At 45.7% G+C, this 27,053-nt stretch overlaps 1 protein-coding gene across 6 annotated transcripts in view; it reads left to right on the top strand.

Moving 5' to 3' along the window:
* Positions 1 to 27,053, top strand: part of IFT80 (intraflagellar transport 80) — a 168,043-nt gene that overhangs the window by 44,476 nt on the left and 96,514 nt on the right. For all 6 annotated transcript variants that reach the window (XM_039489312.1, XM_039489311.1, XM_039489310.1 and 3 more), the window contains exons 4-5: positions 4,952 to 5,062; positions 12,438 to 12,506. In XM_039489312.1, coding sequence (XP_039345246.1) covers positions 4,952 to 5,062; positions 12,438 to 12,506 — 180 coding nt within the window. The remainder of the gene's footprint in view (positions 1 to 4,951; positions 5,063 to 12,437; positions 12,507 to 27,053) is intronic.

Below are 27,053 nucleotides of genomic sequence, written 5' to 3' on the forward strand. Positions count from 1 at the left end.
TTCAACGGAGCCTGCCATCCCTCTTTATGGAATTCTGTGTGCGGGCGGATATGTGACCTTGTGGTGGAGGAGGACGGATACAGATTCCTCAGCTGCGTGACTCAGCGGTCCAGGACAAGGACCGCTGTATAAGATCTGTAACCGCCCTCCCCCGCTGCAAAGTCACATCTCCCCCGCCCACACAGATCCTGGAAACCACCTCAAGAAACCGACCAGGGTGCCTACTGACTGCACCGTGTGTGTGACCCGCTGCTGATCCTGCCCCGTGTCTGTACCCTGGGAAAGGTGACTGTCCTATGCAATTAACCACCCCCTTCCCCACGCCCCCCATTCAAACACAGTCTTCTTTGAAAAAACATAACGGAAACAGTAATTAACAGCAAAGCATTTTTATTAATTAAGTAGACATGTAGGGGATGGGACTGGGATTGGGACTACTGTGAGTCTGGAAGTGAAGGACTTCGGCAAATGTAGGGTATGAGAGATTTTGGGTACTTGAGCACTGTGCTGTGGTGCAGTGACAGTATTCACGTCCCCGGTCGCCCCTCCTCCTGATTATTTTTGGTGAGGGGGGTATGGGACTTTGTGGCAGGGGAGTGCGGTTGCAGATACACTGCAGGGTGTCTCTGTCCTCCTGCGGTCCTGCAGAACATCCACAAGGCGCCTGAGCGTGTCCGTTTGCTCCCTCACTAGTCCAAGCAGCGTTTCAGTCGCCTGCTTGTCTTCCTCACGCCACCTCTCCTCCCGTTCGCTGTGTGAGCGCTGGCACAGAGAGACGGTCTCCCTCCACTGGCTCTGCTGGTCCGCCTCTGCTAGGTAGCAGCCCATACGTTCCTCGAACATCTTGTCCCTTGTCTTTTTCTTTCGCCGCCTAATCTTTGCCAGCCTCTGTGAGGGGGATGCTGTGGCAGGTCTGGAGACAGTGGAAGCTGTGAGATGGGAAACAGGGAGTGAATTCCTTGCAAAGATACATTTTGGCGAACAATTAACTGAGTCTAGGCTGTCTCTGTGAATTCTGGGTTGAGACCCCCGTGCCTGCTGGGGCACAAATCATTTTCGCGGTGGATTCAGGGTAAATGTCGCCAGTCATTCCTTCCTCCGGGAAAGCAACGGCAGACAATCATTTCAAGCCCGTTTTCCCTGAATTGCCCTGGCATACACCATAGCGTGGCAACCATGGACACTGTTTTGCCTTTTGTGTATGTCACCGTATGTGTACTAGATGCCGCTGACAGAGGCGGGCCAGCAGCGCTACACAGCAGCATGCTTTTGCTTTTGCATGACAGCAGAGATGGTTACCAGCCATATTGTACCATCAACCATACCATAAATTGGTAATAAGATGGTAATAAGTTGGGCATGGTTACCTGTCCTTTTGCACTGCACCATTTGCTGCTGTCATAAGTGCCCCTGGCCGAGCAGCCAGGGGCGCAAAAGCAAAAACTGGGAATGACTCCCTGAGTCAATCCCTCCTTTTTGGTATCTAAAATAGAATCAGTCCTGCCTAGATTATGGGCAAGTGTACTAGAGAACCACTGTATCATAGAACCAGAGAGCACAGCTGTTCTGTGTCCGATCCTGCATAAATTATGAGCTGTATGCTATTCACAGGGGGTGCTCCTGCAACAACCCCACCTGTTCCGTTCTTACCCCAGCCTTCCTGGGCTACCATACCATTGTCCCCCCACTTGTGTGATGAAGTAATAAAGAATGCAGGAATAAGACACAGTGACTTGTTTGTGAGAAATGACTGGAAGGAAGCCTCCAGCTGCAATGATAGTCCAGGCAGGACATTAAGGAGTGTGGATGAAGGAGCCCATCATCCCTCTGCTAGTCCAGGGGCAATTGAATCTTTTATTTACAATGAAGGGTGGGGGCTGATGGAGCTCAGCCCCCTGTTGCAATGATGAGGACGGTTACCAACCATATTGTACCATCAGCCATCAAAAATTAGGGACAGGCGCCCTTGATCGACCTTACTGATACTAGTCGACATGGTTACCAGCCCTTTTGCACTGCCCCATGTGCCAAGAGGCTGATGATGAGGACGGATTTCCATCTTTTTGTACCATCAGCCATCCATAGCGTGGGGGGAGCAAGGATGTTGGTGTTGAGTGCTGCACCATCGCGTCTATCTGCAGCATTCAGTAAAGATAGGGTGACATGTAAAAGAGTCAACAGAGGATTGTTTTCACTTCTGGTGGTGGGTGGGGTGTGTGCGCAAATTGCCGAACTATGCCCTGACCCACCGCAGACACTGTGTTTGACCCTAGAAGCATTTGGAGCTCATCCAAGAATGCAAATACTTTTTGGAGACAGCAGGAACTGTGGGATACCTTGCGTCCTCATTCCCCCCTCCCTCCATGAGCGTCCATTATATTCTTTGGCTTTCCGTTACGCTCGTCACGCAGCTGCGTGCTGAGTCTGTGCTATGCCGTCTGTCCGTAGATTTTTTAAAAATACTTTGGACCAGGCGTAAAATTACAGTAATTACCCTAATTAGATGCAGGAGTCTCCGAGCGAGATCACCCTGAGGAGGGTCACTGAAGGAGATAGAGAGCGCATGCTGCGTGAAAGCTAGCACAAACCAGGGCCCGATGCAGCCGTGCTCGGGGAGGCAGTGCTCCCTGAGTTCCTCATGAAAGCCTTGCGCGGAAAACTGTGCTACCACGGAGCACCCAATAAGGCAGCTCTCCCCAGGAACCTCCTGCTGATGCTTTTCGATTAACGCAAGGAGAGCTTCATGGAGATCTCCAAGGATGATTTCTGTTCTATCCCCATATCTAGAGAGACCTCCTTTTCACACAGTTAAGATTCCTGTTATATTAAGAATAAAAGTTAACATGGTTATAGCACTTACCGACTGCTCCTTCCCCTGATTCAGGGTCCGGGTTAATGGCCGGGGAGGGTTGTTGGGGGATCTCCGTGACGGTGATGAATAGATCCTGGCTGTTGGGGAAACCAGCATTGTAAGCGCTCTCGCCTGCCTCGTCCTCCACAAACCCTTCCTCATCTTCCCCGTCCGCAAACATCACCGAGGAACTGGCCGTCGACACTGTCCCATCGTCAGAGTCCACGGTCACTGGTGGGGCAGTGGTGGCAGGCTCCGTAGCGTCCCTTTGCCGCTTTGATTTTTTGGTAGCCTTGTCTGGGGTCCTTGATTTTCACGCGGCGCTGCGTTGCATCCCGCCTGTATCTTCTGTCTCTCATGGCTTTGGAGACCTTCTCGTAGGTCTTCGCATTCCCTGTTTTGGAGCGCAGCTCCGAAAGCACAGACTCCTCGCCCCACACACCGATCAGATCGAAGAGTTCCCAGTCAGTCTATGCTGGGTCCCTCTTTCTATTCACAGATAACATGAACTCCTCTGCTGGAGAGCTCTGCATCGTTGCAGGTGCTGCGGAGCTCGCCCCGATGTCCAGCCAGGATGTCAGATTCAAAGTGCCCAGACAGGAAAATGAATTCAAATTTTCCCGAGTCATTTCCTCTGTGGCTGGTCAGAGAATCCAAGCTCGGACTGCTGTCCAGAGCGTCAACAGAGTGGTGCACTGTGGGATAGCTCCCAGAGCTACTAAGTTCGATTTGCATCCACACCTAGCCTAATTCGAGCTAGCCATGTCGAATTTAGCGTTACTCCACCTGCCGGGGTGGAGTACCAAATTCGAACTAAAGAGCCCTCTAGTTCGAATTAAATGGCTTCCTGGTGTGGACGGTTGAGCGGTTAGTTCGAATTAACGCTGCTAAATTCGAATTAAAGTCCTAGTGTAGACCAGGCCTCAGAGAAGGGCACTCTCCAGCATGATAGTCAGTTTGTACCAGCTTTTACCCTTTGGTGCTGCGTGGACTTTCAAATATAAGAGGGGGTCAAAAGTAGGAATTCCTTGGTTTGAGGCTCTTTTGATTCAGTGTTAATTCCATATGTATTATAGTTTTGGGGCAGTAAAATGGCACAAACTAATTTAAGTTAGTCAAGTCCAGAGAAAACTGAGAGGGACCTAACCAAGGTAGCTGAATGTGCAACATAGTGTCAAATGCAGTTCAATGTTGATAAATGCAAAGTAATGCACATTGGAGGGAAACATTTAAACTATTCATATACTGTACAGGATTCTCAATCGTATCAGGAGAGGAAAGGGTTTGGACATCAATATGGACAGCTAAATTGAGCTTGGCTCAATCAATGTACAGTTGTGACAGAAAACAACCCAAACTGTTGCAATCCATAAGGAATGGGATGGAGAATAATTTGGGTAATATTATGATGCCATTATATAAATCAAACATGCTGCCTCAACTAGAATAGAGCATATGGTACTGCTCACCCTATTTCAAAAGGGATATTACAGAATTAGAGGGCATTTAGAGAAGGGTGACTAAAGTGAACAGGGACGTGTGAAAAGTGAAATTGAAAAGACTGGGATTGTTTATCTTAAAAAGGAGAAAATAAAAGGGGACAAGATAAAATAATGACTGTCTAGAGAAGGTAGATTGTGAGCTTCTATTCTCCCTGTCTCAACTCAAGAACAAATGGACATTACTAAGGTGGCAATTTCAAAACTGATGAAAGGAAATACTTTTTCCCAAAAAGCTAGCAAGATTCAAAAAGAGATTAGACATATGTGAATATCAAGAATACTCAGAGTTATAGTGAATGCTCACCTAAATTTTTAAGATATAGTAAACCTCATGCTTATGTTTTTAAACTAATCTAGCAATTAGGGACTGGGAGGTTTCTTGTGCTTTCATCTGAGGTTCCTGGTGCTGGCCAATTGGAGACAAAATACTAGATTAGATGGGAATTCCTATGTTCCTATGAAATAATGGGGTTTAACCATCATATGTAAACAGTATTTTTATTTTAATCAGTTTTTTAAACTTTGGAGAACAAGATGCTATGGTAATGGGCACCATACATAAATAAGATATCTAATTTTCTAACTTAACTTTGTTTAGGCAAGTTCCATTTGATTTCAAAAATAGGAAGAGTGGAAAAAAGTGTAGAGGCTCACTGTGGAGCTGTACTTGCAGGAAGATGGAATTATGAAGGAACAGCGTTGGTTACAGGTAAGAGTTTTTCCTTAAAGAATTAAAGATGGAAAATAAAATAATAAAAAGTCCCTTGCAAGAGAGCATAATTTAAAGATATGAGGTTAATATGCTAAATAGCTTCAAAAGAAGGGAATGGTACACCACTTATGTATTAGGGGCACGGCTTGTGTACAGGGCCACTTAGTGCGTGTCAAGCCAGGGCATAAATCTACAGCACACTAGCCTGCCACGCAGTAAGTGGCTGTGTGGACCCTGCTGCCAGGCACAAAAAGTGCCATAGATAGTGCACTTTGATTTACTCCTATTTTTGTGGTGGCGGGGTCCACACATCCACTTAGCGTGCGGGAGGCTGGTGCATCGTAGATTCACACCCCAGCTTGCTACCCACTGAATCGCCTTATGGACAAGCACTTAAGTTATTAAACAATTCAGTTTATGGAATACAAGTAATTACTTCCTCTGAGGGATAAATCTGGTTGAATTTGTATAGAGGCAACTTTGAGTTGAATCCTTGACATTTATTTAGAAGCTGCAGATTGAAATTTCATAAACTTAATTGCAGTTACACCAAATTTGGATAGATAAAATTGATTCTATGAGTCTACAAACAAGAGACCCAGCATTAAATGCATAAGAAAAAGAGCAGTAATTCAAGAATAGGGACACTACATTGTTGATTTTAATGAATTTAACTGAATCAATTAATGAATTTAAAAATAAGAACAGTGATTTACAGTGAAGGTAATGTTTTTATGGTTAATGGATAGTTATGCAGTGATAACTCATCAATACCAGTTTAAAAGAATTAATTCTGATAGTATTTTTTTTATGCATAAGCCAATCAGAAGTAATTATTGAAAATGTAAAATGTTAATTTTCAAATGTTTAAATGTAATTTTTTTGTACTTTTATACTTTTTTGTTTAATTATTTTTTACTTATGAAATTAGATAAATAGCACTATCATTGGCTAGCTTACATTCTAGGTAGTTACTATGTTGTATATTAAACATTTAATGTGTGGGCACGCACATGCACACATTAGTGGCCACTGTAGTAAAGATTGCCTAAGTGTTTCCACTTTAAACCCATCTTGAGTTGCTCAGCTTTTTGAGACTTTTCACTTTTTGGGACTGGCGTTTTTCAGATCTTGGACTCCACTCACATTGAATCTCTCTGTTTTTAGAAACGTAAGTGTAGCGGTGCCTGCTCCCAGTCCCTCCACAAACTCAGAGACCACTCCAAAGTACATGCACCAGTGCTCTTTTATTGTTTGTGCCTATCCCCACCACCTACTATTTACATATCTTATAGACCAACACCATGGGAGACCACTAGCTTCTTCTGCCAGCAGGGATCTAGAGCTCCTTGCTCCTCCCTTTCCTGTCTCTCCCCCTCTGCTTCCTCCCAGCCAGCTTTATATAGCAGGCTGGCCACTCAGGCCCACAGATGCATCCCCTCAGGTGATTAGGGTGTGGCCTCCCCAGCCAGTCCTAACTAATCCTCCTTTTAAGCGGAGCTGGGTAACAGGGGCCTGGCTTGGATCTCCTAGCCAGCACCCTGTTACAGTAAGCAAAAAGTTTGGCTGTTTTTGAGTAGAAAGTTACAATAAATAACCCCCCCCCTTTGCCCCCCAAAATCCCTCCAGTGCTCAAACAAAAAGGAAGCAGAAGAAGAATGTCTTGTAACTGTTTTTGAATGGTTCAAAAGCCAAATCTGTTGTAAGTGGAAAAGTGAAATTTGGCAGATAAATAGTCCTCGTGGAGTAGAAGTGACTTTGTGTTCTGGTGATAATTTATTTTCAACTATCTGAGTTAGAAGACTTTGCAAATAGAACTGTGCTGTACATTTTTAATGATGATAGCACTTTAAAGTAACACTTGGCATGAATGTAGGCTGCAGTGTGTTTATACAAACTTTTCTGCATAGTGGATATGCATATAGTGAAGGTGCACATTGAATGAGGAAATACTCCAAAAGGCTCAGGCCTGGTCTACACTAGGACTTTAATTCGAATTTAGCAGCGTTAATTCGAATTAACCGTGCACCCGTCCACACCACAAAGCTATTTAATTCGACATAGAGGGCTCTTTAGTTCGACTTCTGTACTCCTCCCCAACGAGGGGAGTAGCGCTAAATTCGACATGGCCATGTCGAATTAGGCTAGGTGTGGACGGAAATCGACCTTAGTAGCTCCGGGAGCTATCCCACACTGCACCACTCTGTTGACGCTCTGGACAGCAGTCCGAGCTTGGATGTTCTGATCAGGCACACAGGAAAAGCCCCGGGAAAATTTGAATTCCTTTTCCTGCCTGGCCAGTTTGAATCTCATTTCCTGGTTGGACATCGGGGCGAGCTCAGCAGCACCGGCAATGATGCAGAGCTCTCCAGCAGAGGAGTTCATGCAATCTCAGAATAGAAAGAGGGCCCCAGCATAGACTGACTGGGAAGTCTTGGATCTGATCGGTGTGTGGGGCGAGGAGTCTGTGCTTTCGGAGCTGCGCTCCAAAAAACGGAATGCAAAGACCTATGAGAAGGTCTCCAAAGCCATGAGAGACAGAGGATACAGCCGGGATGCAACGCAGTGCCGCGTGAAAATCAAGGACCTGAGACAAGGCTACCACAAGACCAAAGCGGCAAACGGACGCTCTGGAGCCTGCCACCACTGCCCCACCAGTGACCGTGGACTCTGACGATGGGATAGTGTTGACGGCCAGTTCCTCGGCGATGTTCGCGGACGGGGAAGATGAGGAAGGGTTTGTGGAGGATGAGGCAGGCGACAGCGCTTACAACGCTGGTTTCCCCGACAGCCAGGATCTCTTCATCACCCTCACAGAGATCCCCTACCAATCCTCCCCAGCCATTAACCCGGACCCTGAATCAGGGGAAGGATCAGTCGGTAAGTGCTTTAAACATGTAAACTTTTATTATTAATGGAACAGGAATCTGAACTATGTGAAAAGGAGGTCTATATATATGGGGATAGAACAGAAATCCTCCTGGGAGATCTCCACGAAGCTCTCCTGGAGGTAATCGAAAAGCCTCCGCAGGAGGTTCCTGGGGAGAGCTGCCTTATTGGGTGCTCCATGGTAGCACACTTTTCTGCGCCAGGCTTTCATGAGGTACTCAGGGAGCATTGCCTCCCCGAGCATGGCTCTCTATCTCCTTCAGTGACCGTCCTCAGGGTGATCTCACTCAGAGACTCCTGTATCTAATTAGGGGAATTACTGTAATGTTATGCCTGGTCCAAAGTATTTTTAAAAAATCTCCAGACAGACGGCGTAGCAGAGACTCAGCACGCTGCTGCGTGACAAGCGTAACGGAAAGCCAAAGAATCAAATGGACACTCATGGAGGGAGGGAGGGGGGACTGAGGACGCAAGCTATCCCACAGTTCCTGCAGTCTCCGAAAAGCATTTGCATTCTTGGCTGAGCTCCCAATACCTGTAGGGTCAAACACATTGTCCGCGGTGGTTCAGGGCATAGCTCGTCAATGTACCCCCACCCCCAGAAGGAAAAGGAAAAAAAATCGTCTCTTGACTCTTAAATGTCACCCTATGTGTACTGAATGCTGCTGGTAGACGCGATGCTGCGGCACTGTACTGTAGCATCCTTTCCCCCCCCCCCGCCGCCTCATGGGTGGCTGACGGTGCAATATGACTGATATCCATCGTCATCATCAGCCTTGATGTAGATGGTGTAGTGCAATACGACTGGTACCCGTCCTCATCATCAGCCCATAAGTAGACGGCCTGCTAACTGTCTTCATCATAGCAACAGGGGCTGAGCTCCATCAGCCCCCACCCTTCATGTGTAAAGAAAAGATTCTGTACTGCCTGGACTGTCATAGCAGCAGGATGCTGTTCTCCTCTCCCCCACACTGCTTAATGTCCTGTCTGGACAATCATAGAAGCTGGAGGCTGCCTTCCCCTCATTTCATTTCACTAACAAGTCACTGTTTCTTATTCCTGCATTCTTTATTACTTCAGCACACAAATCAGGGGACACTGCAACGGTAGCCCGGGAAGGCTGGGGGAGGAGGGAAGCAACAGGTGGGGTTGTTGCAGGAGCACCCCCTGTGAATGCCATGCAGCTCATCATTCCTGCATAATCTGACACGGAGCGGCTGTGCTCTCTGGTTCTCTGATACACTGGATCTCTACTACACTTGCCCCATATTCTATGCAGGAATTATTCTATTTTTACATACCATAAAGGAGGGATTGACTCGGGGAGTCATTCCCAGTTTTGTCTTTTGCGCCCCCGGCTGATCTCGGCATGGGGCACCTATGACAGCAGCAGAAGGTATAATGCAATATGACTGGTAACCGTCATCACATTGCCAATTTACAATGGCATGGTAGATGGTACAGTATGGCTGATAACCATCTCTGCTGTCATGCAAAAGCAAATGAATGCTGCTGTGTAGCGCTGCTGAATCGCCTCTGTCCACGGCATCTAGTACACATACGGTGACAGTGACAAAAGGCAAAACATGGTTGCCACGCTATGGCGTCTGCCAGGGTAATCCAGGGAAAACGGGCTCGAAATGATTGTCTGCCGTTGCTTTTCCGGAGGAAGGAATGAGTGACTACATTTACCCAGAACCACCCGCAACAATGAAATTTGCCCCATCAGGCACTGGGATCTCAACCCAGAATTCAAAGGGTCGGGGGACACTGCGATGGGGTGGGACAGGGGCAGAGTTTATGCTTTCCAGATTGCCTGCAGCAGGAGTGCGCACGAGATAGGTGCTGTGCATGCTCTTGTTCACAGACACAGACTAGACTGCGTTCATTGTTCGCAAAAATGTATCTTTGCAAGGAATTCACTCCTTTTTTCCCATCACACAGCTTCGACTGTCTCCAGACCTGCCACAGCATCCCCCTCACAGAGGCTGGCAAAGATTAGGCGGCAAAAGAAAAAGACACGGGACGAGATGTTCACTGAACTTATGGGCTGCTCCCGAGCCGAGGCGGACCAGCAGAGCCAGTGGAGGGAGACCCTCTCTCTGTACCAGCGCTCACACAGCGAACGGGAGGAGAGGTGGCGTGAGGAAGACAAGCAGGCGACTCAAATGCTGCTTGGACTAATGAGGGAGCAAACGGACACGCTCCGGCGCCTTGTGGATGTTCTGCAGGACCGCAGCCAGGAGGACAGAGCCCCCCCCCCCCGCAGTGTATCTGCAACCGCCCTCCCCCGCCACAAAGTCCCATACCCCCCTCACCCAAAATAACCAGAAGGAGGGGCGCCAGGGGCCGTGAAAACTGTCACTGCACCCTAGCAGAGTGCTCAAGTACCCAAAAGCTCTCATACCCTAAATTTTGAGAAGTCCTTCCCTTCCTGACTCACCCAAGCCCCAATCCCAGTTTCATCCCCTAATTGTCTAGTTAATTATTAAAAATACTTTGCTTTTAATTACTGTTTCCGTCATGTTTTTTTTACAGAAGACTGTGTTTGAAGGGTGGGGTGGGGAAGGGGGTTGGTAATTGCATAGGACGGTCATCTTTACCAGGGTACAGACACAGGGGCAGGATCAGCAGCAGGTCACACACACAGTGCAGTCAGTAGGCACCCTGGTCGGTATGGGAGGTGGTTTCCAGGTTCTGTGTAGGTGGGTGGGGGTACGTGACTTTGTAGCGGGGGAGGGCGGTTACAGATCTTATGCAGCGGTCCTTGTCCCGGACCGCAGAGTCACGCAGCAGAGGAATCTGTATCCGTCCTCCTCCGCCAAGGTCACATAGCCCCTGCACACAGAATCCCAAAAAGGAGGGATGGCAGGCTCCGTTGAAACAACCAGTCCGGCACTGCGGACCGCTTTAGGAGCAGGAGCCTGTCATTCCTCGAGTTTAGAGGCGGTCTTTACATCACTGCACACCCTACGCAGCACAGTCTGCGTCCCAGTTTCAACCCTTTAACGCAAAGTCATTAATAAAGAAACCTTTGTTAAGTAACAATGGAACATGTATTTTATTTTTACACGTGTGTTGGAAGTGGGGGAAACGGGGTGAACAGGGTATGTAACTGCAGAGGATAGTCAACAGTAACTGGGTAAAGAAACAGGGGCAGGTTCAGCTTCTCTGTAAAGAAACTGAACAGTCACAGGTCACGCTGCTCACTGCTCGCAGGTACTTGAAGAGTTCCTTGTCGCTGTCCAAGGCGCCTGTATAGGGCTTCATGAGCCAGGGCATTAGCGGGTAGGCTGGGTCCCCGAGGATCACTATAGGCATCTGCACATCCCCAACAGTTATTTTGTGGTCTGGGAAGAAACTACCTTCCTGCAGGTGTCTAAACAGACCACAGTTCCTGAAAACACGCGCGTCATGAACCTTGCCTGGCCACCCGACGTTGATGTTGGTAAAACGTCCCCTATGGTCCACCAGTGCTTGCAGCACCATTGAAAAGTAGCCCGATTTCTCAGCAGCTGACTGTGGAAGAGGTGGATGATAAGGTGCGAGGAGGTGAAAACGGCCATAACTGCAGCGGGCTCCATGCTCGCAGTGCTGTTGCATCCGCGCTGTCACTGACCAGAAAAGCGCACGAACAGATTGCCCGCAGGCGCTTTCAGGGAGGGAGGGCGTGATTGACGGTTCAATGATGACAGTTACCCAAAACCACCCTCGACACATTTTTTCCCCCAGCAGGCATTGGGGGCTCTACCCAGCATTCCAATGGGCAGCAGGGACTGCGGGAACTGTGGGATAGCTTCCCACAGTGCACCGCTTCCAAAGTCGACGCTTGCCCCGTTAGTGTGGACTCACAAAGTCGAATTAGTGTCCTTAGTGTGGATACACAAATTCGACTTTGTAAGGTCAATTCCACAAATTCGACTTAAGTTGATTCGAACTACTCTTGTAGTGTAGACATACCCTCAGACTTCCTACTTTAGGATTTTTGGGAATGTGCAATTTAATTATGGAAATCAAGCTTTTAGAGTTGAGAGTTCCTACAAATTTTATCCTCAAATTTCACCATCCACCAAGTATAAATCACCAGTTTAACCTCAAAGGCCTGATACTACTCTCTTTTGATTTACAGCAACTTAAGGATATCAGGTGTGGTTTACTGAACTGTAAACAAATTAGCAGTACTAGTAATGATGAATAGGGGACGTGGAGCTAGGGGAGAGTTGGGTAATTATGAGCTCTCCCTTCTTAGAAAGCATCGTCAGGCCAGATAACCACAGGACTCTGGGTGGAAGAGAAGCTGCGATGACAGCAGCAGAAAAGCAGTTTAAATATGTTTTCCATAAGACACATTCTTTCTAATTAGCAAATAAATAAATGAATAAATAAGTAGAACTAACCCTAAGTGTATCTAAATTTTAAAATGTCATATATTTTAATTTTTTTGAGTTTTGAAAGAAACATGATGACTTTCTGTTGTTTACAGTTGGTGAAGATGGACAAATAAAAATCTGGTCTAAAAGTGGAATGCTAAGATCCACTTTAGCACAGCAAGGTAAGTTAATTTATTTCTAAAGCTTGGTTTTAAATGTTTAATTTCAGCTATATATAATATATTCTAGTGTCTTCCCCTAAATCTGGCGGTAGTTGCTTAGATCAGGATATTAGGGCTTGACTCAACTTCCATTAAAATCAAAGGGAATTTTTCTGTTGACTTCACTGGAAGTTAGATCAGGTAGTATTCTTTCAGAGGCAAGCCTTCTTTGAAAGCCTATCGCATCTGAAAACTGTAGGCACCATTCTGAATCTTGAAACTAAATTCACAGAAATGTTGTTTCATACTTCCATAGAGTTTAAGGCCAGAAACCACAATTTGATCATCTAGTCTGACCACCTGCATATCGCAGACCTTTAACTTTCACCCAGTTACCCCTATATTGAGCTCAATAACTTGGGTTAGACTAAAGCATTTCAGTCTTCGGGATCTTTAAATTGTTTTGAACCACAGGGAGAAAACAGGTGACAGTGCCCAGGACCCCTCCAATGGCAGGGAACTGATTAGATGTGAGAATGATTTGGGTGAGATGGTATCAGCAGGCAGTCAGTGCCCCATGTTGCAAAGAAAAGTTAAAAATCCCCAGGGTCCCTGCTTGCTCCAATTCCAAATGGCTCTTGACATGTCCAATATGATGTTCAGATCAATGGCCACTGCACTGGCTATGCAGAGATTCTACTAGTTCAGGCTTCAGGGATCCCATGTGAGGCCAGGTCACTATAAAAGAACTGCCCTTTGAGGGTAACAAACTCTTTAACAGAAGCACCAACAATGTCTTGCATACTTTAAAAGACTTGTGGGTTGCACTGAAATCTCTGGGCCTGTGTGTCCTGGCTCCCAAGAGGAAATTCCCGAGACAACAGTTACAACATTATAGGTGTAGGCACTAGACTCAACACTATCCACAACAGCATGTCTTGAAGCTCCTAAGAAAGAGACAGCATTTCCAGTGCAGATGAGCCTCAGCTTCCTCCTTGATTGCCTCTCCATCCTGGACTCTGGGGCAATGCCAATTTTGAAACACAAGTTACCAGCCGTTCTGTACCACCTGCTGGGAATGACCAGGAGTCATTCCTATTTTTACCCAGGCGCCCCCGGCCGACCTCACCGAGGCCAGCCAGGAGCACTCACAGGATGATGACGAGGACGGCTATCAGTCCTTTTGTACTGTACCGTCTGCCACCGGGGAGGGGAGGGGAGAGGATGTTGCGGTTTAGCGCTGCAGCACCCCGTCTACCAAAAGCATGCAGTAGACATAGGGTGACATTGAAAAAAGGCGAGAAACGATTTTTTTCTCTTTTCTTTCGGTGGGGGGGAAGGGTGTAAATTGACGACATACACCCTGAAACACCCGGGAAAATGTTTTTGACCCCTTAGGCATTTGGAGCCCAGCCAAGAATGCAAATGCTTTCCGTAGACTGCGGGGACTGTGGGATAGCTGGAGTCCTCAGTCCCCCCTCCCTCCCTCCACGAGCGTCCATTTGATTCTTTGGCTTTCCGTTACGCTTCTCACGCAGCACTGTGCTGAGTCCCTGCTGTGGCCTCTGTCTATCATAGCCCAGAGATTTTTTCAAATGCTTTGTCATTTCGTCTTCTGTAACGGAGCTCTGATAGAACAGATTTGTCTCCCCATACAGCGATCAGATCCAGTATCTCTTATTCGGTCCGTGCTGGAGCTCTTTTTGGATTTGGGACTGCATCGCCACCCATGCTGATCAGAGCTCCACGCTGGGCAAACAGGAAATGAAATTCAAAAGTTCGCGGGGCTTTTCCTGTCTACCTGGCCAGTGCATCCGAGTTCAGATTGCTTTCCAGAGCGGTCACAGTGGTGCACTGTGGGATACCGCCTGGAGGCCAATACCGTCGATTTCACTAACCCTAATCTGACATGGCAATACTGATTTCAGCGCTACTCCTCTCGTCAGGGAGGAGTACAGAAATCGGTTTAAACAGCCCTTTATATCGATATAAAGGGCCTCATTGTGTGGATGGGTGCAGGGTTAAATCGGTTTAACGCTGCTAAATTCGGTTTAAACGCATAGTGTAGACCAGGCCTAAGACTCATAACCATCCTCATCATAGCAACTGGGGGCTGAGTTCCATCAGCCGCCCCCCCCTTTCATGTCTAAAGAAAAGATTCTGTACTGTCTGGACTATCATAGCAGCTGGAGGCTTCCTCCCCCCTCATTTTATCTCACTAAAAAGTCAGTGTTTCTTATTCCTGCATTCTTTATTACTTCATCACACAAATGGGGGGACACTGCCACGGTAGCCCAGGAGGGTTGGGGGAGGAGGGAAGCAACAGGTGGGGTTGTTGCAGGTGCACCCCCTAGAATGGCATGCAGCTCATCATTTCTGTGGGATCTTTGGGGCTCTGACATGGAGCAGCTGAGCTCTCTGGTTCTCTAGTACACTTGCCCCATATTCTAGGCAGGACTGACTCTATTTTTAGACAAAACATAAGAAGGGAATGACCCGGGGAGTCATTCCCATTTTTGCCTATGCGCCCCCGGCCGACCTCAGCAAGGCCAGCCAGGAGCACCCATGATAGCAGCAGACGGTACAGAACGACTGATTTACAATGGCATGGCAGACGATGCAATATGACTGGTAACCGTCTCTGCTACCTTGCAAAGGCAAATAAATGCTGCTGTGTAGCAGTGCAGTACCGTGTCTGTCAGCAGCATCCAGTACACATACAGTGACAAAAGGCAAAACAGGCTCCATGATTGCCATGCTATGGCAACTGCCACGGCAGTCCAGGGAAAAAGGGCACGAAATGATTGTCTGCCGTTGCTTTCCCGGAGGAAGGATTGAGTGACGATATTTACCCAGAATCACCCGCAACACTGTTTTTGCATTGGGATCTCAACCCAGAATTCTAGTGGGCAGGGGAGACTGCGGGAACTATGGGATAGCTACGGGATAGCTACCCACAGTGCAACGCTCCGAAAATCGACGCTAGCCTTGGTACATGGACACACACCGCCGAATTAATGTGCTTCGTGTGGCCGCATGCACTCGACTTTATACAATCTGTTTTACAAAACCGGTTTATATAAAATCGGAATAATTGTGACCATTTCTCAGGGTGCCCTGGACTGAAAGTCACTTTGTTACTCCCCTTCCTCCAGTGTGAGGGAATCTTTTTTGTGGTAGCTGGATGTCAGCTCCCCGACATGGTCAGTTCTTCAGCCATTCAAGCACTCACCTCAGAAGTCTGCCTGCCCCTACTTTCCCTTCCTGGTTAACTATAGGTGCACTCAGGTCCTGAGCCACTCTGAAAGTGCCCCCTCTTAAGTGTCCAGCTCCTATCACTGGGCACTCATAGTAGTTAACAGGTTCACTACTCCCAAGAGAATAGTGTGTGTATACACACACTCTCTCTCTCTTTTCCCTCCGTCCAAAGGAATAGTGCATGCACGCACACACTCTCTCTTTCCCCCTCAAGGGAATAGTGTACAAACACACATGCACTCTCCAGCTTGTTTGATTCAACTGTCTGTTCCAATATAACACAGCACTGTAATCTATTTGTAGTAAAAACAAATACAAGTTTATTAACAAAAGTAAAGATTTAAGAGATAGTGAGCTGAGGGTAATAAGAACAATAGGTCACAAATAAAACAAAAGTATAACATGCTTCTACTAGACTAACACTTAAGTTTAACAGGCTTATGTTGTCTAAAGTAATTTGTCACTTAAGCTCTTTCTTGCAGCATTTAAACTGCAGTTGGTTGAGATCCTGTTTTCACTGCCTGGTTATCCCCTCAAGTGCAGGATAAATGAGGGGTCTTTGTGCCATCCTCTTATTCCCTAAAGTCTACTGTTTTTGTCCCCCAGACTCAGGATGACTCCCTGTGCTTTTCCTCCTGAAGTGTTGGGTCCACCCTGTCCACCTGTTTCTCCTATTAACTTTCACATGTAAATGGGGCCTATTTTGTGTTTGTGTTTACAATGCTTGATCTACATATGAATTGAGGCGGGTGATTCCATGTCCCTTTGGTAAAAGCAGCTTGCCAACCCTGCCTGTTGACACAGTTTAAAACATTTTTGGAAAGTACATATGACTCCTTACACATTGACCTTATATACATCTTGCAATGCTTATGATGACCAGTATCATATGAGCTTTCATTTGATACCTCAAACCAGGGGTCTCCAATGTGGTGCCTGCGGGCACCATGGCGCCCGCCGGGGTGTCTAAGTGCACCCGTGTACTGGCCGGCGGACGAGCATCCGCCAAAATGCTGCCGACAAGCTGTGTCATCCAGAGGCGTTGCCACCGAAATACCGCCGAAAATCGGCGGCATTTTGGCGGCGACGCCTCTGGATGATGCAGCTTGTCAGCGGCATTTTGGCGGCGACACCTACTGACGTTGCCACTTGTCGGCAGAATTTCGGCAGATGCTCATCCGCCACCACGGTCCTCCGTGGCTCGTCGTCTGGCGCCCGCCAGACAAAAAAGGTTGGGGACCACTGCCTCAGACCTATTTTATAGGTAAATACTATGAAAGCAATGTGTTATGTGTAGTGAGTTTTTCAGGCCTAATAAGTGTTGCTGACACAGAATAGTGACCTCTTTGGAAGTTGGCACCAGTTGGCCTCTGTTTCACACCTGCCCCCTGATGTTGATCTCCATCAATAGATTTCTTACTACAATAGACTAAATCAATCAATTATGGTCTCACCTCAGCACTCAGATGAGGACTTGCCACGTGACTTCACTTATGCCTTCTGCATGGGTCGTTGAGATCTATATATCTGCCAAAAAGACCCACCATGGACCACTGGTTACAAACCTTACGGTGTTCTCTCCTCCTTAAACCGATGGTTTTATCCAACCCAGGTATATAAAGGAATGTCCTTCTTACTGGCACAGCCAGCCAAGATACTGGCCATGGACTCTTCCATTCAAGGTTTGGGGGAACTCATATAGCATGGCTGAAGATTCTGGGGAGATGGTTGTCTCAGGAGATCACCCTCCACATAAATGTCTTGGAACTCAAGGCTATCAGATTCTTATACAAGGCCTTCCCACCCCTACTCAAAGGCCTGATGATTCATGTCCTCATGAACAATACACGGTGGTGCACTCCATCAACTGGCAAAAGTACTAAATCCTCCCCTCTTGAGACTTTGGGACTAGTACATTGAACATCACATTACATCAGTGGGTCCGCAGCTCCGGAGCCTCTAGAACACACTGGCAGACTGCGTTAGTAGAGGCCTGGGAACCACAAGTTGTCCCTCGAGACCAGAAGACATCCAGAAGGACTTTGGAGATGGTGGTTTCCACAGGTGGACCTGTTTGCAAGGATTCTTACTGCCAAATGTATTGCTCCAAAGGAAGTGCAAGCTAAGGCTTCATATCAGATTATTTTCGGTTCCCATGGACCTCTAGCTTTTCCTTGTATCCCCAAAATACCCACAACTTTGAGGAAACTAAGAGAAGATGCTAGTTGTGGTATTGTTCTGCCACTAGTCAGGATGGGTTGATTTAAATAAAAAGTGATATAATCACCAATTTTATTCATGATTTAAATCAGGTGAAACCTTTATTTAAATCATAGATTTTAATCACCTTTTGCATTTGTACTTTTTAGTTATTTTCCTAAAGATAAGTTGATGCTCATTGGCTCATAACTATTAAAATAGTTGTTTTGCAGCTAAATATAATCACTGCACTAAATTTGGTCCTTCTTTTTACTAACCAGGAGGTCACTCTATATCCATACGCATTTATTTAAACAATTATGTAGCTTAACTTTTTACTAGATGATGATTAAATTTTTGCTTGCAATTTGTGTCAAGCTATATTTGGATGGAAATTCAAATTCAATTAAAAATGTACAAAAACATCATTGTATTATGTTTTTATTGAGTAAAGTTACCTTAAATGTGCTTGATACATAAGAAAAACATTATCAAAATGTTTTACTTTTAAAACTAAGAACATATCTGTGGTTAGTGGGTTTGTTATAGAAGTGGATGGGTGAGATTGTGTGGCCTGCATTGTGCAGGAGGTCATACTAGATGATCATAATGGTCCCTTCTGACCTTAAAGTCTATGAGTCTATGAGTCTAGCAAATGTAACTGATGTTTCTGGTCACCATATCCTTCAAGGTTTTAGACATAGACAACTCGTGTGTGGGTCACAATCTGAAGGGGAGGACACATCTCAGCAGGTGCCTGAGATAGATTAAGAGAGCCAGCCATGCTCTCTTAATCTATCTCAGGCAGCTACTGTGCTGTACAGAGCAGCGACCCAGAGCGGCCAGTGTGAGCAGTGGCTGGTCCTGCTCCCCACCCAGGCCCAGCTGCGAGGAAGAGGGGCCGAGCATGCTGGGCCCCAGGTGCAGCAGGAGAAGGGAGCCTCTCCCCCTCTAACCTGGCAGGCCAAGCAGAAATCTGGGGGAATGACACTTGACTCCCATATTCCCTGCCCCTCCCCATGTGTCACCTACAGTTTTAGACTACTAGATCTCATACTCTCACACCTTGTTTTTACTCCTAGATTTTTAGTGGAAAATAAGCTTTCCTGCTTTTTAGCACCAGATTGGTTTCTTAACTTTGAATGAACTAGTCACTGAAGTGATCTAGTTGAATAGACTGTAAAAAAACATATTCTCTGTGGACCTACAGAAAGGCTACTGCTGTCAAAAGCTGTAGAAACTCGGTGTAAGGTTGAGATCTACTAGTCTAAAACCTTGCAGGACATGGTGACCAGCAACAACCAGTTCAATTCACTAACTCCAGATAATACATCCTTAGTTTTAAACTCAAAACATTTTGATAATGTTTAGCACTTCAACCAACTCTGATTCCAGGTCTTTAGCCAGAGACTTCCATCAGTTCAGTGGTTTGACTTTCTGGAAAATTTGGCAGGAAACGTGTACTGCTACATATTATTTTGTGTATTTAATTTAGATTATTTTAATAGATTATAATAAATTTAGGCCTCAACATAGATTTTCAATTTCAAATGTAATTTTAAATTAGTTTATTTGTAACACAAACTAACAAAAAAATCTGTATTTAATTAACATTTTAAAAATTATGTTTTTTAAATCAGTGGGTTTTTTTATTCACCCTGTCTCCAGCATAGGCCAAGCAGTTTTTGTTCTCTGAGCTAGTGAACCTTTCCATTGAATGGTCTGTCACCTAACCAGTCTTGTCAGACTTGATCTCACAAAACAATGGGCACATCCCTTCTCTGGATATGCTGTCCCTGCACCTGAACACCTGGGATGTTGGTGGGATGACTCCTAGAGAGGGAAGCTGCTCAGCTTCAAGCAGGACATTCTCATTCACAGCAGGAAACCCTGAACCAGGTTACCTCATAGATCAAATTGAAGAGAGTCTCTTCTGGCAATGTAACATTAACTTTCACCAGTAACATGCTATGTTAGAATATTTACTCCCTTTAAAAAATAAAATAAAAATAATAATTGGAGATAGACCTATCTCCTAGAACTGGAAGGGTCCTTGAAAGGTCATTGAGTCCAGCCCCCTGCCTTCACTAGCAGGACCAATTTTTGCCCCAGATCCCTAAGTGGCCCCCTCAAGGACTGAACTCACAACCCTGGGTTTAGCAGGCCAATGCTCAAACCACTGAGCTATCCCTCCTGCCCCCGCAAAATTAGATTCTTATTTTGATTTGGATGCATCTAGCAACAGTATCTACTGGTTACCCCCTGTTTGGGGATACATTGTTTTCTCGCACCCAGTGGTGGTGCGATTTCTCAAAGGGCTCATTAATATGTTTCCATCCATTCCAGAGATCCATCCATCATGGGACCACACCTTGGTACTGACAGGACTGATGGGTTCCCCATTTGAGCTTGTGGCTACGTGCTGTTTCTACCACCTTCCAATGAAAACTGCCTTCCTGGTGGCTATCGTGTCTGCTAGATGGATAGGAGAGATTCAGACTTTCAGGGCAGACCCACCATATACACTCGTCCACAAAGACAGAATCCAGGCCTCACCTGAAGGTTCTGCCTAAAGTGGTCTCAGATTTCACATCAATTAGTCTATTCACCTCCCAGTTTTCTTCCTGAAACCACATCCCTCTCTGAGTGAAAAACACCACACGTTGAATGTTGCGAGAACATTATCTTTTTATTTGGACAGAACCAAACCATTCAGATACAAACGTAGATGCTTTGTGGCATTTGCTGAAAGGGTTACGGTTAACCAGTATCTTCCTAGAGTAGGGGTTCTCAAACTGAAAGCCCCAAGCTCCCATTAAATTAAGTCCCCCACCACTTTAAATTTATAAAGGGGGGAATCACACTCTGAGGCTTGCTGTATGACAGGGCTTTGAAAACCACTGTCCAAGAGAATATCTAAATGGTCCTCTCAGTGTATTAAGGCTTTTATTATACCCCAGGAAAGACACACACACACACACACACACACACACACGGCAAGGTAGGGTTCACTCCACCTCTACCCTGGAAGTCTCCATGGCCTGTCTGGTGAATGTCCTCAATCAGAAATATACAGAGCAGCAATGTGGAGTTTGGTTCAGAGATTCCATTATTCTTCCATTATTCCCTGGTGCAGGCTTTCAGGTTGGATATGAACTTTGATAGGGCAGTCCTGGAGTCACTCTTCAAGTAGACCTCAACACATTCACCTTCTGACACTGGGATAACTGCTTGTCAGTCACCATGAGTAGAATCTCTGTGGACAGTCACTTGAAGAAGAAAGAACTGTTGCTGATCCTAACTGTAGCTCTTTGAGAATGTGTTTTGACAACACAACTCAATCCCACCCTCTGTCCATGGTGATTAGATTCCTGCTCCTGGGATTCTTACTAGTGAAGGAAGTGAGCGCGGTTTGCTGCTACCCTGCCCATTATACTTCCTGCTATGGGAAGTGAGAGGGTGTACAGAGTGCAAGCACAGCCACAGCAGACACTGCTATTCAAAAAAATCCAATCCAGTCTATGTACATGGGGTGCATCTGCACAGACAGTGGAATCTTTAGGCAACATATCTTAAAGAACCTCTGTTACTATAGGGTAAGTAACTGTTCTTTTTTGAATGCTGGTCTCTGTGTGTATTCCTCTTGGAGTTCACAAGTGCTCCATGTGCCTGAGATCAGAGAATTCTAGCAAGTAGTGTCTGTTGGTCCACGCATGCGCCCTTGCTCTCCTTGTGTTTTATGCCAAGGGCAAAAGGAGCAATGTGGACTGATGCCTCTCCAGTTCTTTCATACAATTCCATGGCATGAGTTGGACTCCAGTGTCTGGAACTGACCCTCTATTTGACTTTTTTTCTATAGATATTTCCATGTTTTCATACAATTAGTTGATATTGTTAATAGTGTAATAAGTTTAGATAGTGGTTAGTTATAATTCCCACCCCGGTGAATCCTCCAGTTCCCCTGGCCTGGGACTTAGAGCCAAAGGTTTAGATCGGATGAGAAGAAAGGTGTTTAGTTCTACCAGCCCTTATTTTAGAATTTCCAACTATCAAGCAGAGCTGGCAAAATATGAGTTTTTATTATTCTATGTTCCTGGACTATAAAGGCAAGTTACCTAGGAGGATAGGGTTCAATTTCAAGCCCTTATTGACAAGGACATATTCGTGGGAAGAACTTGTTACAAGCAGCAGTTGACACTGCTGATACTGCATCAAGATCCATGACAACTGCTATAGGCATACACTGGGAAACGTGGCTACACTCTTTGGTGTTCACAAAGTAAGTACAGCACACCATGCAGGACTTGCCTTTTGATAAAGTTAATCTTTTCAACCAGAAGAAAGAGGAGTCTTTGCATTCAGTAAAACACTCCACAGCAACCCTCCACTCCTAACCCTGAAGAGGAAGAATCATGAGCACTCTTACAAGATGAGGTCTTTACCATGGCTCTTCTACCACCTGCAGTCTTACAAGCCACCTCACAAATGGCAGAAGGTGCAAAAATTGAGATAGCTTTCCCCATTCACCTGTACTGCAGCTACCCATCTTCCCCTCGCCACCCCCCAGATGCTTGTGAGCTGTGAACCAATGTTGATGCTATCTCCACCTGGTTCCAAGGTCTGATTTGGAGAACATTTAGCACAAATTTCCCACAACTGGAGAACAAAAACAGACATATGGGTACTGAATATAATCCATTCCAGCTATGTCATAGAGTTTCTCTCCCCATCTCCTACAAAACCTCTTTCCCCATGCCTCTTCAGGGACTAGTCTCACGAGGAATTCCTCCTTCAGGAGTTAGAATCCCTCCTCCAATAAGGAGCAATAGAGTGGGTACTGCTTCAGCCTTAAGTAAAAGGATTTATTTCAAATATTTTCTAGTCCCCAAAACAACAGGAGAATGGAGACCCATTCTTGGCCTGTGGTAACTCAGTGTCTCTAATTGCAAGTTAAAATTCTACATGATCATCGATAATACCATTCCTAGAAAAAGACATGTAGTTCACAGCTCTCAATATGAAAGACTCATACTTTCTCATCAATATTCAAATATCTAGATGACTGGCTTCTCACAGGCAAGATATGTCCAGAAGTCATAACAAGTATTCCATTGCTACTCCATCTACAGGCATCCCTGGGAATCTCTGTGAACATGGAAATGTCTACTCTGGCTCCAACCCAGACTATAGATCTAATAAAAGTGATGTTAGACTCAATCAGAGCAAGGGCATATCTTACTGTGGACAGATTCCAGCCATGGGCATCCCGATAGATCAGGTTATGCACAACTGTCAGGCATTGGTCCAGATTTACCTTATTCTCATGGGTCACATGGTATTATGTATTTACGTAACACTGTTCACCAGACTCCACTTCTGATGCTTGCATGCTTGGCTTTGAACAGAATATACATTGAGCGCAAACAGCATGAATATTGTAGTGATAATCTGCACCAAGGCAAGGATCTCTCTGACTTGGTGGAAAGATCTTGCACAAGCGTGTGTGCATGTTCCTTTCCTATGCCCCAGACCTGACAGAATAATAATTGCAGATGCCTCATTGGTAGGTTGGGGGGCTTACATGGATGGTCTAACAGCACTGGACACTTGCGCACCCTGGGAAATCAGGATACAATAAACCTCTGGAGCTCAGAACACTCCAAGAATCATGCAGGGCATTCTTACTATTAATCCAGTCTCACCACATTCTCATAATGTCAGGCAATATGACAAGCATATTCTACATAAACAGGTTGGAGGAAGATCCATTCCCCCATTTATGCAACTGGTATATCAAGCACCACATCACCCTATTGGCAATGGACTCCAGGAACCCAGAATTCATTGGCAGCCAGTCTCAGCAGGCATTTTGCCACTGATCATGAATGGGATTTGCACAGCTCAGTGGTGAACAGCATCTCAGTGGGGACACCCTACCTGTGACCTGTCTGCCTCCCAGACAAACAGGAAGTGCAGCACATACTATTCCAGGGAACGCAGGGCCAGTTCCCCAGAGGCAATGCTCTCTTACTCCCTGTCAGAGTTGCTGACTGGCCAGCTGAGGCAGGAGCAGATGCAGGCTGGAGTAGGGGCTGGATGGCGTGGAAATGGCAAACACTAGAGCAGAAGCTGAAGCAAGTGCTGGCAGGAGTAGGGGCAAGGGCAGTCTGTTGAAACTACTGGCAATGGGAGTGTTCTTGACTTGAGTGATGCTGAGCAGACAGGAGAGAGTGCTTTCTTTAGGTGCTTATGTACCTACCTTGGGATCACCTGTGGATTGGCTGAACCCTGGTGAAATGACCTAGGTCATATCACAAGACCTGTAGGTAATAGTCTCTGATGACTCATCATGCTCTGGCTCAGGGATGACCCATCAAGCTTAAGCAGGCTTGGGTTCAGAGGCTTAGGCGGGCTCAGACTCAGAAGTATCACATTTCCTTGGACAGACTATCTGAACTGTGCCTTTCCTTCTATCCCACTACTTTCTCGACTACTGCAGAAGATTAATCAGAACAGAGCTCATCACGCCCAAATGGCCCAGGCATTTCTGGTTCTTGGATCACCTACATCTGTCAACCCAATCACTCACCAGCATTCATCCCTTCCTGAACCTATGACTCAAAAGAACCTCAGGGTCAGACATCCCAATCTTGAAGCTCTTCATCTCACAGCTTGGTATTTGAATGGACCTAGAATGTTCCTGTTCTGAAAGCGTATCCCATTCTCATTAACAGCAGAAAGGACTTAACGTTTTCTGGTAATCTTGCCAAGTGGAAGTGTTTCTCTATCTGGGCCCAGCAGCACCATTTGTCTCCTGAGACAATGGGTATTACTGATATTTTGGATTACCTCTTTACCCTCAAGATGACAGGATCTTTCCCTTAGCTCAGTATAGATTCACCTGGTGTTAGTCAGCACATGACACCCTCCAACGGATGGCTACTCTCTTTACTCACTGTCACATTCCAGGGTGCAGTCCAGACCAGTGAGAGGTTGTGTCACTGCCTGCCCCATAACCCTTCACAATGTTTTGCTGTTACAGGTCCCAACCTGGGCTGCTCACCAACAGCCTAATAGAATGCAGGTTACACCCTGAGTGTCTATGTATACCTGCAGTCCTGGTCCAACTCTTACCCTAGCAGCCTGTGAGCAACACACCAGCCACACTCCAGCTTCCAGAACCCTTGGTTACTACTTGCAGGGAGATTCCAACACACTCCCAATCCTGAATTTTCCTCAAAATGTATGTTCTGCACTGTTCAACCCTCTCCTGGAGAGCTCAGGTATTATAGGTCCATAGCCTTATAAGGGGTCAATATACAACAGTTTGATACTTTAATTGGAGTTACCAAACACAATTCAGTTTAAACACAACACTGGATTCGTTTTTATTAAAAAATAAAACAAATGTATTTAACTACAAAGAGAGAGATTTTAAGTGAGTATAAGGTATTAAAGTCAGAAATGGTTACAAGAGAAATAAAGATTAAATGCTTTATAGTAGCTAATACTTAACAAACTAGACTTGGTTGAAGGTAAAATCCTTACCACAGGTTCCCAGCAACCAAATTTTCATGTCAGGATCCCTCTCAAAAGGCTGCTTCCTTTGTCTTCTTAGGTGAAAGAGCGATAGGGACAATAGGGAGAGAGAGAACTTGGGGTATTTTGCCCCTCACCTTTATAGCCCACTCACCCTTTGAAATGTTTTTTTTTTTATGATTACTCCTCAAAGCAAAGTTTATTCAAACCATCAGAAAGGTGACATGGAGTCTGGAAGTGAAGGTGGTCCTGTGTTCTTTCTTTTCCCCTGTGTATGCTGAAATGCAGATTTGCCTTGTCTCCTTGCTGTCTCAAGGACCCTTTTTACTTTTTATATGTAAATTGAAGTTTCTTTTGTTTAGGAAAGACCTGTTTAACCACTTCTGCTTAGTTAGGGCTGCATGGGTTTGAATATGTGCTACTAACATCATACAGAGGGAATTTATAACTTTACATATAATGCTGATACATACATTTCACCATGATATTATTGACCAGTGAATTATTAGTTTTCAAATGATACCTCACAAGGCATTTTTTGTAAAAAGAGTCTTATGCTTGTATGTACAATGTGAATACAGGGGTGCATTTGATCACACTCACTGAGTCATCTCCAGCTTCTTAAATGGCTTTCTTTGAACTTTTCCACTGGTAATAAGACTGGCCCCTCAATGGGATCTTCATTCAGTACTTTCAACATTTAGCAAGCCACCTTTTGAACCCCTGGCCACTTGTTCAGTGCTACACTTGTCTATGAAGGTTACCTTCCTCATTGCCTTCATCTTAGCCAGATGGGTAGGTGAACTGGGGGCCCTAATAGTAACCCCATTCACACACACAATATTTCACCTCTAGAGTAATTTAGAAATTCCAAACAAACCAGACTATCCACTTTACCTGTGTTCTTCCTCAATCCCCCAACCTCCAGCATTGAGAAGAGACTTCATTCTCTCTCTATTTGAGATGAGCTTTGGCATTTTTCCTACAGAGAACAAAACAGATCAAAAACTCATCTAGGCTTTTTGGTGTCGTAGTGGAACAAGCTTGAGGACAAACTCTTTCCTCCCTGAAGATCTCCAAGTGGATCTCTGACTGTATCCTACTTCGTTATTAACTGGAATACCTTCCTCCCCCACATGGGGTATGCATCCTCAGTGGCTTCAAGAAGTATCTCTGCTTGATATTTGCAAGACAGCAATGTGGAGTTCCATCTACACAGTCATGAGACACTATGCCTTGGTCCAAGCCTCCTCCACTAATTCATCCTTTTGGATGGCAGTTCTGCAAGCAGCCATACCACCTGCATCCTTACACTCCCTCATTCTCTTTAAGTAGTGCTTGCCAGTCACCCGCAGTGGAATACACATAGGGACCAGAACTTGAAGAAGAAAGGAAAGTTACTCATCCTTGATATCTGGAGTTCCTTGAGATATGTGGTCCCTAGCTGTAGTCCATTACCTGCCATCCTTCCCTTCTGCTTCAAATAATCTCTGATTCATGGTAAGAGGAGAAACGAAAGAGGCATCAGTCTGCCCAACCTCTTATACCTTCAGCACAGAATATGAGGAGAGG

This window comes from Mauremys reevesii, linkage group 9, assembly GCF_016161935.1.
Source record: "Mauremys reevesii isolate NIE-2019 linkage group 9, ASM1616193v1, whole genome shotgun sequence".
Taxonomy (NCBI): Eukaryota; Metazoa; Chordata; order Testudines; family Geoemydidae; genus Mauremys; species Mauremys reevesii.